The sequence below is a fragment of the Antrostomus carolinensis genome, unplaced genomic scaffold (assembly GCF_000700745.2).
Source record: "Antrostomus carolinensis isolate BGI_N321 unplaced genomic scaffold, ASM70074v2 scaffold20923, whole genome shotgun sequence".
NCBI lineage: Eukaryota > Metazoa > Chordata > Aves > Caprimulgiformes > Caprimulgidae > Antrostomus > Antrostomus carolinensis.
The window spans coordinates 33,678-46,373 of NW_010304960.1; the positions used below are offsets into that span (position 1 = coordinate 33,678).

Here is a 12,696-nt window from a genome sequence, read left to right on the forward strand (position 1 = left end):
CTCTCTGGGCTACTTCTCAAGAATATTTCTGGCCTTGGGCAAATGTGAAAAGCCCAGAACTAAGATAAATTACTCAGCTCCCTGTGATTAATAAAGGAATCGTTATTTTTAAACACGTGGTTTGGGAGCCAATTAATATTAGTCTTCAACTCTCTTTCATACTGAACAAACCTCAGCTCAATGGAGGTTTTATCCTGTAGAACAACGAGAGGAAAAATCCAAGTTGTGTTTGTGTTTGTAACGTAGCTGATGGTACCTGGGCAGGGATAACTAGTTGGTCACCAGTGTGAAACAGCTAGTCATAAAATCACTAGTACTTTTATTTGATGGTTAATGAGAGGCATTTTTGTGCTGGTTTATATATATCGAAGTATCATATTGTGTTTTCATGTAGCTGTTTAACCTGCTCCTGGTGGGACATTTGTGCCATGCAGGTGAATAGACCAAAAAAAGGAAAATAATAATTAAAAAAAGGTCCTCAAGAATCTTTACAAAGAGTTGCAACCAGAATTACAAAATACATGGATGAGTTCCTAGGGCTGCAATCACAATATGTCATTATTTGGTTCACTTCAAGTATGCAGCAAGCATTCCAGAGTAAAAAAAAAAAGATGACTAAGGACCCAAAATGAAGAAGAAAAAAAAAAGGAAGAGATACAAAGATGATGGACAGTTGCAAAATGGAAAATGAAATGAAAAAGTTCCTGGGGTTTCAGTGCCTTCAGTTATCATTTACCCTGTCCACCCAGAGCCCTCTGCCTGAAAAGGGAAAGGAAGAAAAAGAGGAAGAAAAACTGTGAACAGGAGGGAATAAGACCAGGTAAGGAAAAAAACTGAATTTAACTGGCACATGCTCTAATCCTTAGTTTATTTCTGGTTAAAAATATAGCAATCCAGTGCAGTGTAATAAGAAATCTGCTGAAAAGGTAGCAGAGAAACAGCTAAAACAGAAGCAAAGCAAAGCTGAGTCCACAAGTCAGGGCTGTACCCACCAACTCTGATGTGAAATGTCGAGGAGGAGGGGGTTTTTTTTCCCCTCCTTCCACCCCCCACCCCAAATAAATCTGTGTAAGGGTCTCACCCCACCCTCCCACCCCTTCTCCTGGAGAATGGAGCTGCAGTGGCTAGAACTGAGGGTGGAATTTGGTCCCTTGGATGTACCAAATCCCAAACAAACCATTGGAACCCTACCTGGTGGTGATGGATCACCGACCTCCACGGCAGGGAAAGACGACGTGGGGAGGGGAGGAAACGGTTACAATCATTTTTGAAAAGCCAGGGGACATCAGGTATTTCCAAGCAATTGAGCTAAGACCACACTTGTGATTGGGACCAGAACAGCTCCGAACAGGGATACGGCATCTTTAATGAGTATGCATATTATCAGTGGGGAGAGGGGAGGGGAGAAAATCAAGGCAGGCATATTACAAAGATGGTATAAACGAACAAATTAAGTGACATAGAAAAAAAAAAAAAAAAAGAAAAGAATACATCCTTAGAGGCTGCCATTGCCAATGATGTTTGGTTTTTTGTTTTTCTCTTTTTTTATCTTTTTTTTTCTTTTTTTCTTTTTTTCTTTTTTTTTTTTTTTTTTTTTTTTTTTTTTTTTTACAGGGACATTTTGGAGGGGGGAATTAACATGTTGGAAGCTGGAATATACATCCTGCATTACAAAGTGCAAAATACTACATGCTCAGAGCCCAAGCATGATGTCTGAAACAGTCCACAGCAAGATGTAAGAGACAAACCCACCACCCTCTCCTTCCACTCTGGGACATGCTCCAGTGCTCCTCCCCAGATGCCTTTGAAAAACAGTTTTCTTTTATTTCGCTTGATTTTGGTTTATTGTTCTCCTAAATGGATCAGAATTGAGCCTTCTCTCCCCAGTCCCTCCCCACCAGTCTGCTCACACATGGTTTTGGGATGGGATGCTGCTTCTCACGTGTTGGCCAGCGTGGCACGATGACCAGCAGCTACTCAATTTGTGTTGCTGAAGGTGCCTGTGAATTTTTTTTTGGGGGGGGGGGAATCCAGCTATATGTTTTTACCCAGGAGAAATTGGTTGGGAAGTAAAAAGTAGCACTGGGTGGGTAGTTTTCCAGTGGTTGGTGGTGGGGAGCAGCCTGGGGAGGAGGAGTGAAGGCAGGAGGGTGGTGGGGCTGCTGCTCACACCTTGGGTTCCCTAATTCCCCCCACCCTGCCCCAAGAAATTTAGTAAAACACCAATTGCTGTTTTGTTTTAAAAGCAAATAACAAAACGGGGCCCGTTGCCCATCTTTCACATCTAGCCAGGGTTCATGCCTTCCCCGTGCTCCTTCTCTCCTCCTTCTTCCACCAACATCTCTCCACATGTGAAGGGAGAAGGAAGAAAAGCATCATTTTGCTTTTCCCCCCCATTTACTTTATCCTTAAAGCTGTTGTGGATTTCCCTGGGAAACTCATCCTGGAGCATCCCAGGACCCGTACACACTCCAAATGAAATCTCCCCATGGTCCCCTCATCTAGGCTCCATTTTTGGGGTTCATTACTCTTGTTAGGAATATATTTTTTTTTGGGGAGGGGGTAAGGGGAAGAGAAATGAGGTTTTTACTTTGTTGGGATTCCTTCTTAATCCTTTCCAGTGTTGGGGGGGCAGAGTGTTGATAGCATTTTGCCATGCCACACAGCATAGTGTTATACAAGCAAAGAATTTTGGCTAAAATCCAAAAAACATTACCCAGGAAAAAAAGGCAAACTGTGAGTGAGACTCGATCGTTTGTTGTTCTTCTGTGAAAAGACTTGGAAATTGTCGTAGGACAGTTCGAGTGATGATTTTTTTTTTTTTTCCCTTTTTGTTGTTTGTTTGGTTTGTTTGTTTTGTTTGTCGTTTGTTTTTTTGTTTTGTTTTTGTTTTTTCCCCCATTCATACATGTAACTGTTATTTTTGCAAACAAGACAGTCTTGAATTAGATGAAAAAGTTAATAAACAAAATGGCGACTCCAATATTTAGTAAGATCACCATGACTACCAGGATGGGAGCTGAGCCCTGGAAGAGAAAGAGAAGGAGAAGAGTTAGAAGGTGTGTTGAAAGTCTGTCTGAGGTTGTTTTGGAGCAAGGTTTGGGTGCTGTGCTGGGTCTGGGACATGACAGAGCAGGCAGGTCTGCAGATGAGCAGATCCCAGAGAGCTGATTCACACCCTCCAGCAAATGATCCCAAAGCACCTGGTGACCCTCGCTGGATTGTTGCAGGCTGCTGCCTCAGTGAGGAAGGTGTGAATGAAGATCTGCCCCTTAGAGGCGAGCAAACAGCAGGAGCAGGGATGAAACTATTGCCTCCAGCACTGTGACAATAAACAGGTCACCCCCAGGTCTTTTATTGAAGGACAATGTCCTCCAAAGGCAGCCCTCCCATTCTGCAAAGGCAGACAAAATCCCTCTCCTCTTTCACCAACAGAAATAAACTGGGCTCTGCCAGGAGCCCCTTTGCTCCCTCCCCACACTGACCCATAGCCCAAGGCGTTCTTGGGGACCACAGCATCCCTGGTAGCACTGTCCCTCTTACACCTGAGTGACAGCAAAGCTGCTGGACTCCTGCTTTTCTGAGCCCCTTCATCACTTAGAATCATAGAATGGTTTGGGTTGGAAGGGACCTTAAAGATCATCCAGTCCCAACCCCCCTGCCAGCAGCAGGGACACCTTCCACTAGACCAGGTTGCTCAAAGCCTCATCCAGCCTGGCCTTCAACACTTCCAGGAAGGAGCAGCCACAGCTTCTCTGGGCAACCTGGGCCAGTGTCTGACCACCCTCACACCAAAGAATTTCTTCCTAATATCTCATGTAAACCTCCCCTCTTCCAGTTTAAAGCCATTGTCCCTTGTTCTGTCACTACCTGCCCTTGTCCAAAGTCCATCCCCAGCTTTCTCATAGGCCTTACTTGCCATCCACTCGCCTCAGTAGACATGTGCACCTGAAAATCTTGGGGCATACTCCATTTACTATCATGCTCTAGCACTAGTGGTGTGTAAATCCCAGCTGGGAGCTCCAGACCCAGCACCTGCCAAGCACACATCTGGATGGCCACCCACCAAAACCCATGGATTAAGACATCAATTGCTCATGGACTCCCCCATGTCATGCACATAGGAAACCTGGCCTTAAAAGGATAACTAAAATTGGTTGCTTACCCAGAATGGTCAATGAAAAAGAAACCAACAAACAGAAAATGATTGTATTGGGTCATAGAGTTGTTTGGGGATGGTTTGGAGGAGTCTTCAAAGGACATTTCCCAGTAAACATGATTACTGGTACAGATATCCTGATAACAGCAAAAGTCAGGGCAGTGTATGATGCTTCTATGTGAAGGCAACATGTTTGGAAAGCTGGAACAACCTTTCCTGAGCTTCATATGGACCAAATGAAGCTCCTGGGGACTATAAGGAACCCATTGCAGCAATTGGCCTGTGTCAGACACCCACCATGGGCTGGGTTGAAGCCCACCCCAGAAACATCCATTACTTTCCACTGAGCATAAAAGCAGCCCAGACAATTTGTGTTGGATGTGATGAGGATGTGGCTGTTGGACCCTATTAACATCCCAGGAATGATGAGAAGAGACCACTCAGCATCAGGACTGCAGACAACCCTCCCAAGGCATCTTTCTGCAGAATACCTGTCAGAAAAACATCCACCCCACCACCTCGTCCCTGCCAGAAAACATTTGCTGTCCTAAAGTGTTAACGTGGTTTGCATCAGGGTGAGCAAGCGTGTGTGCAGGTAGGTGGTAGCTATTTCTCCGAGTAGCTGGTATCCTCGTCTATTCTTGCTGCAACGGAGCTGTGCCAGATTTCATCTCCTGGAAGGGTAGAAATGTTTTTCTCTATGCTCCTGTCTTCATACCTGGGGCTCCTGGGGCTGTTGCGTTGGCACAGGGCAGGGGTGGGCACCTTTTTCTAAGCAAATCTTTGTACCATTCTGCAGAACTGCTGGAAAAAAAAAAAATCCCCCAAACCATAAAGCTCCGTGCTGGCCAGAGATCCAGAGATGGTTTCTCTTCTGAGCAGGCTGATTCAGTTTGCATTTGGGAGTGGGTGGGAGCGAGGATGCTGGAGCTTGCTGGAAAAGCATATTTGTAGCTTAGCAACAGGGTCAAAGGAAGCCAAGGAAATGGAGGGATTGCGGAGAACCTCTCCTGGCAGCCAGGTATCCACGCCTGACTGCTTCCAGCAAATCTCTCCGCCTGCACCAGGCAAAGTCTTTTCCAAGGCAGAAGCCAACCCCTGCTGCCACTCCTCCCCCCCTCTCCCCATCCCCACCACCCAGCCTTGCTGCTGCCAAGCGCTGCGACGCGGTGTGTTATTTATGGGGTTTTTTTTTTGGGGGGGGTGTTTAGCTTCATTTCAACAGATTATTGGGTTTTATGATTTTTAAGCTCGTGTTCATATAATAACAGATTGCGAGTGATTATCGCTGTCATTGTTGCTGTTGGCAGGGCACCACAGAGACACAAAAATGCATTTGGTTCCCTCCACCTCTCAGCCAGGGGAGGATTTAAATGTTCTCGCTCGCTCTTGCATTAGCTTTGGTCCACTCGCCGTTTGATTTCCTCTGCCAAAGAAGCAGCGACCGTTTCTGCCCTTGCTCTGCTCAGACTACGAGATCGTTTCAATCCCACGAAGGAGGTGAAGTTGTCTATCAGCTGAAGTGAGCCTGGGATAATCTGGAGGCTGCTTTCTCCTCTCTGACAAGGCACAGAGCAAGACTGGCTGCTTAATTCCCTGATGTTGGAGCTTTATCCTCACAAACATGGACACTTTGGGATGGACCTGTTGGACCGACCAAAATCACAACCCTTTGGGTACTTGTGTTCAGAGGATGCTGATGGGATGGTGTCCAGGGAGGGAGCACACCCCTTATTTAGACACCAGTACATCAAAGTTATATTTAAAAATCAAAATTAAAAATTTAGACACCAGTACATCCAAGTCATGCCCTTATCTAGAAAAATGGGGAGAGTCAACAAACTACGCAACGTGCACCTACCCACTGGCACCAGCAGGAACTGGATTCCTATGCAGGAATGTTTTGCTCAGCTCCCTGGACCTATTTGCATCTTACATCCTCTGTTCAATGCAGAGGCAGGAGAAGATGTTTGCTTTGCCACCGCATATGTGGCGTCTTCCACATTTGCCAGCAAAAGCATCCCAGAAATAGGATGACCAGGGAGGGGAGGGGGCTCTGCAAACTGAACAGCTCCAATCCGACTGTCTGACAACCTACAAATTCTGCTTCTTTTTTACAGTTCCCTCTTTTTAACACCCTTTTCCCCTGTGCTAACTCCAACAAGGGCTCTCCACGCAGCAATTGCAGGTACGGCTGCTCACCCGGTGAGATGCCAGCACATCGTGGCAGGGGCTGGAGCCCTGCCTGGGGCAGCTGGTGGATAAGCAGCTTTGCCACTCTGAAGCTTCTGTTCTAGCTCCAATTATGAATCCTGCTGCACTTCTAAATGCTTATGTCTGGCTTATTTCTAACTTGTAAAGTCTTTGTGCCTTAACCTCTGCTCAGAGGAAACGCTTGCCCTTCTCCCCTTTGATGGCAAGGATGTCATCAAGGACATGTGTCATCTGCCTCTAAGGAGAGATTCCTGCTCAGTGCCCAGGCAGAAGATGAATCACTTTTAGGTTTGTGCTTTGGAAGAGATGTTTTGCTGAGCCCAGCCTGGTGACAGGTCAGTGCACTCCTTCTTACCACAGCTTCAGCCCGTGTTTTTGAACGAGCAGCTTTTACAACTCGTCACGCCACATGCTGACCCTCCATCGCGAGCCACCCACCTTGAGAGAGCAGAGCAAAACTGCCCTTGATTTGCAAATTTACATGTTGCTTTAGTAGCCTGGTGCTGCTTTGTTTCATCTTTGGTCTTCTTGAGACTCAGAAAAGCCCAAAGAAATCCCCGATGCCAGCGTTATCGCAGGCTCTGGGGTGCTAGAAAGCCAGAGGTCGAGCTGATTTTCCGAGCCTGGCATTTGTGTGTCACAGACAGCAAGCAGCCTGCAAAGCTTTTCTTTTTTTATCTTATTTTTAAAAGCTACAACATTCTCTTTAGCCCTGAAATAGTAGTGCTGAAGCAGGCCGTCAGGAACTGCAGAGATTTGTTTAAACTCCCCTGCCTGTCGTTCAGGAGACGGGGCTCTGCTGTGAAACACCATCCTGCCTCCCAGCACAGTGCCCACAAGTCCAGAACCCACTTCACTGGGAAGCAGACACCAGCTGGCAGCATCCTCTCACCCCATTTTAGCTGTCTAAACGTTAGATATCTAGTCTGTGTTAACCATCTAGGCTGTCTGTAGATCAAGTGACGTGAGATGAATTCCATCCAGGATAGTTACCAGCCTGGCTCCAGGAAAGGAATAATTAAATCAAGCTCTGGTGCACCCAAACATCATACTGGGTGATGGCAAATTTAATCAGCAGAACAAGGGAGCTCTGGGGCTGGGATTTCTTATTTGTATTTTTTATAATAAGATCCCTGGGCTCCTTCATATGAGGAGGAAAACACCTGCCAAGCATGGGCAACGTCCAGCAGTATCAGCTAGGTGAAAGGGTCCTTCTGCATCAACATGGATGGTCTCCAAGGACTTTTGAAGATTTCCTCCAAAATTTAGAGAGCTGGAATATAGACCCAAACCTATGGAAAAACTAAAATGTGAATAAAGCCTTTGTTATGGCCCAGGAACAGTAATCGTAGCTGTAGAAATAACGAGTGAAGGTTTCTTCCAGCCTGTGGGTATTGTCCCACTGCAGCTCTGACGGTGGCTGCAGCCCAGCACCACCATTTCTACCCCTCCACCTTGTTTGTTTTTTTATCCTTTAACTGTTGTGTAGCAACTCAAGAGTCTTCCTGGGAATACGAGGGACAGCTGGTTTACAAATACAATTGTAGCATAATTAATTTAAGCATTAACAATCCATTATTATCTGTTATCGTAAGGTACAAGCTCTGTCTCTCTGCCATGGAAACCATAGTGCAGGTTACCTAGGAATCCCTCTGGGATCTATTAAGTGTAATTACTAAGGACTTGGATCAGCAAAAAAAAATATATAGGCATTGTTTTCCAGCCTCAGCACTGCGGAAAGTGCTGAAAACTTAGCAGCTCGGTGACATTTGTGCTGAATTGTCACATAATTGCCAGGAACAGGCTGCTGTGAAACGGTTAAAGAGCATTTAGCAAAAGAAACATAAGGGATTCACTTTGCCTTCTCCAGTGTATCACAGCATCTCCCAGGACTGGAGGAAGGGAGCCCAGGAGATGCTGAACGTGCCCGTGTAAGAGGAACGGGCACTCGATACCTGCAACTGAGCGGGGTGCTGGGGAAAAACCTGCTTCTGGGGAAAAAAAGGTGGTTAAAGCCAATGGGAGGATTTACCCCGAGATGGTGCCTCTTAACGAGCTGTTTTGTCACCTCTAGTTCAGTCCTCATGTTCCCTGTGCCCATGTAGCTGTGAACAAGCTCTATGTTTGGAGCTGAATGTCTGTTTTTAAGATTTTTTTTTTTAGGTTTATGGTTGGACTCGATGATCTTAAAGGTCTTTTCCAACCAAAATTTTTCTATCATTCTATGATTTTCGATGCTCGTGTGGTCAAAAGCTGCCATTTGACCCCCAACTTTTTCAAAGCTAGATGAAAATGTGGAGTTGGGCTCAAAACCCTAAAATGAATCCAGGATGACAGGAGCAAAGTCAGGGAGGTGATCACTTCAGGTACATCAAAGGGCCCCTGAGATTAAAAGGGTTTTAAAAGGACCCTGTCAAGTTAAACATCCCATTTCTCTCTGAACATTATTTACGTCCTTTTGTTACAAGTAATGCCTGCGATGTTGGTACATGAAAGAGATTAGAGGAAAAACACTTTCTGATTGTTACTTGTTTTAAAAAGAGACAAACCCCCCAACTATTTTCTTTGCACATGTGAGGGCTCTTCCCGTGCCCACCGTGGCCCCTGCAGCGATGCTCAGACTTAGCTCATCTCATGATGGCAACCAGGTCTCTGCAGAACTGATCCATCTCCTTATTCCCCTGTAATTATAGTTTATACTTGTGTGGACACGTGTACAGCCATTTGGGGTTGGGGTTTGAACCTGTTTGGTTGAGATGAGAGAAATAAGGAAAAGCTGGACATGCCTGTGTTAGGAGATCTGGGGAAGGATCCTGATGGGGGAAAAAAATAATGGAAAAAGTGGGAAGACTGAGAGGACCACAGGGATAAGCCACAGGGTTTAATCCCAAGGATACTAACCACTAAAAAATCCTCAGAGCCCTTTCCCAGCAGACTGGTCCAAAGGCAGATAGTCAGGAGCATCTCCGTGCGCAGCATCGAGCCTGCTCTGAGATGCAGGTGAAGCTTCACCATTCAAACAGTGGGTACCCGTTTGGGACAGAGGAAACACCCAGCTGTTATTTTTATCTCATTTTACACCCTTAAGGGCTAAAGATGCCTAACTTTTCCAAATAAAACGCTCCACCCTGAGGTCAGTTCCTTCAAGAATAACCCCACAGCCACTGGAAAAGGGAGCATTCATCACCCACATCGGTGGGAAGGTGCCATTTCTGGGGCAAGTTCATAGAATCATAGAATCATAGAATGGTTTGGATTGGAAGGGACCTTAAAGCTCATCCAGTCCCAACCCCCCTGCCAGCAGCAGGGACACCTTCCACTAGACCAGGTTGCTCAAAGCCTCATCCAGCCTGGCCTTAAACACTTCCAGGGAGGGGGCATCTACAACTTCCTTGGGCAACCTGTTCCAGTGTCTGACCACCCTCACAGTGAAAAACTTCTTCCTAATATCTCATCTAAACCTCCCCTCTTTCAGTTTAAACCCATTTCCCCTTGTTTTGTCATTAACTGCCCTTATGAAAAGTCCTTCCCCAGCTTTCTTGTAGCCCCTTCAGGTATTGGGAGGAAACTATAAGATCTCCCTGGAGCCTTCTCTTTTTCAGGATGAACAGCCCCAACTCTTTCAGTTGCTGTGCTCTGTCCTGCATCAGGTCATTTTTGGGGCAAGTTGCCATGCTCTGTCCCCACTCCTTGCTCCATCAAAGCCTGGGCTGAGCCCCCAGCCCGGGTACCGTCCCTCGGCGCTGGCTCCGGCTGTGTGGCACGCAGCAGCACAGCCCTGCGCTGCCTGCAGATTGGCCGCCTCCTCCTCACTTTCCCCAGCGACAGCAAAACCTGCTCAGAATATCTGGATGGATAATAACGCCCCTTGCACAGAAAATGAGTGAGGAAAATGCTGCAGCTGCTGGAATCTCTCCCTGGTGGGTACCTGGAGGGGATAAGAGGGTCTCTCGGAGGGAGGTCCCCAACCCAGCAGATGTCTTGCAAACTCCGTTTGCTGGGAGGTTTGTTTGCAGGAGGAAGCAGCACCGTTAGCAAACAGCTGAGACCACGGAGATTTTATCCGACAGCATGTGACGAGGGAAGAAAATGTCAGGGGTGGCTGGGGTGGGTTGGTTTTTTTTTTTTTTGGTGGCTGTCTCGGTGAGATGAGACACGGGGATTATAAAGGGCCAAGTCTCGAGCCTACTCATATCTCCAGGGTGCCTTTAGTGAGACCACAACGTGTCCCTAGAAGTCTTCATCTAAATACCCGTGATTGCTCCTGCTAAATGAGGACAGGCAGATGAATCAGGCTGCGTTCGTGCCTGAACACTGGCCCTTCTCGCAGGCATGCTGAGGACCTCTGTGCCTACAACACTTCTTTTCCCTTTTAGAAGCTGCAGATGTTCAGCACCTGCAGAAAAGGAGATGCATTCTTTTTTTTTTTATTATTTTATTTCCCTTAAATCCCCTGAAAATGTGATGTGTTTTGTGCTGACAGATAAAAAGCTTGCTGGCATTTTTGAAAACCTCTTTCCCCTTCCAGTGTCTCAACAATTCCTTTTTTTCCTTTCCCATTTCAGATCTTCTCAAAGGGTCTAGGACTCTGTGAAACATTCAGGCACAGACTTGAGCTTTGCACTTCGTGGGCCTTTAAGACCAGAAAGGATGGTGACATTCATAGAAGTCCCTTAATCCAACAACACCGACACAGGTCCCGGCGCGTTGAGTTCCATTTTCATCTGCCCAGAAGATGACAATTGATGTGAGTTTGTTCTGTGCATGCAGGGGTCAGTGCACATAGAGACACAGAAAGATCAGGTGGCTTTAAATGTAATTTTAAAGCGTTTATATGACTGTAGTGCTGGCGTGATGACCCCGAAACCCCAAAGTCCCTTGATAGTGAACACCAAGCAGTGCTGAATTTCATCAATGTTATTGAGCGGTGGCCTCAAGAAATGACCTTTGTAAGAGCAATTTTCAATTACTGATGTGCAGCCCCAATGAAGGGGGGTTCTGGGAGCCTCTTTTTAAGGGACTGCTGAAAAATGACCAAGAAGAACAAAGTTCCTATAGCTCATATAGCAACCTACACATCTGACTCCTCTACAGAGGTTTGCATCCCCATTTGGGCACACATTGCAAAAGGTTGGACACCCAGGGACACCCTCCAGCTGGTTTAGATTGGATGTGAGGAAGAATTTCTTTCCTAAAAGGGTTCTCAAGCACTGGAACAGGCTGTCCGGGAGGTGATGGAGTCACCTTCCCTGGTGGGATTTAACAGGCAGGCAGACGAGGTGCTGAGGGACATGGGTTAGAGGTGGAATTGATAGTGTTGGGTTTATGGTTGGACTTGATGAGCTTGAAGGTCTTTTCCAACCACTGTGATTCTGTGATTCTGTGATTCCATAACACAAATCACTCCTGTTCCTCTCCTACACCTCATTCCCTTGCCCGATGACCTTCCTTCCCCACCAGGCCACTGGAACAAAACCCTGCTAGCGCAGTGCAATTCTTGCTAGAACAAATTGTTGCTGGCATTGTAGGTTATTTAAATCCACATATTATCTCTTCCTCTGTATTACATTAGCTTCCTCCCAAACCTTCACCATCTGTTCCACCCTCAGTTATGAATGTGAGAAAACTGAACATGCTGCTTCGCAGCTCCAGCACTTTACAAGTACGAGGTGCATCCTAATGGCTTCGCTGTGCCCCTTTCCACGCGGGCTCCACCCCTTCGTTATCGCCCAGGATTCACTCCAAATAGCCATTCATGGTACGTGGCATCAGTGGCTATTTACCTCCAGTGCTGCAGCTCAAGTCCTCCTCCTTGGATGGGAGTTTTGTGTAGGATTGGCTCAGGTTGGGGTCTGCCTGTGAGGTGGGAGCTTCAGCAACACGGCTGGAGAGACACCAGGACTGCTTGTGCCAGTGATCTCCCCAGGGAACTAAAAAGTGATGTCCTAACAAGGGACAGGACAAGAGGAAATGGGCTCCAGTTGTGGCCAGGGCAGTTGAGATGGGATGTGAGGAAGAATTTCTTTGCTGAAAGGGTTCTGAGGCATTGGAAGGGGTTGCCCAGGGCAGTGGTGGAGTCCCCATCCCTGGAGGGATTGAAGAGTCATGTAGACATAGTGCTGAGGGACATGGGTTAGTTGGGGACTTGTCAGTGTTGGGTTCATGGTTGGGCTCGATGAGCTTAAAGGGCTTTTCCAATCCAGGTAATTCTGGGATCAACACCTGGCTCTCAGTGAGGAGAAATGATGGTTTCATTCCTCCTTTGAGACCTGTGTCTCACCCAGCTCCCTGCTGCCACATGAGGTCATGTTATCAAAGGTACT

The 12,696-nt window shown here is 46.7% G+C and overlaps 1 protein-coding gene across 1 annotated transcript in view; it reads right to left on the reverse strand.

The window, feature by feature from the left end:
* Nucleotides 1–2,865: 2,865 nt before the first annotated feature.
* Nucleotides 2,866–12,696, reverse strand: part of LOC104522381 (junctophilin-3) — a 28,599-nt gene continuing 18,768 nt past the window's right edge. The window contains 1 exon segment of the mRNA XM_029084194.1: nucleotides 2,866–3,026. Coding sequence (XP_028940027.1) covers nucleotides 2,946–3,026 — 81 coding nt within the window. The 3' untranslated portion in view covers nucleotides 2,866–2,945.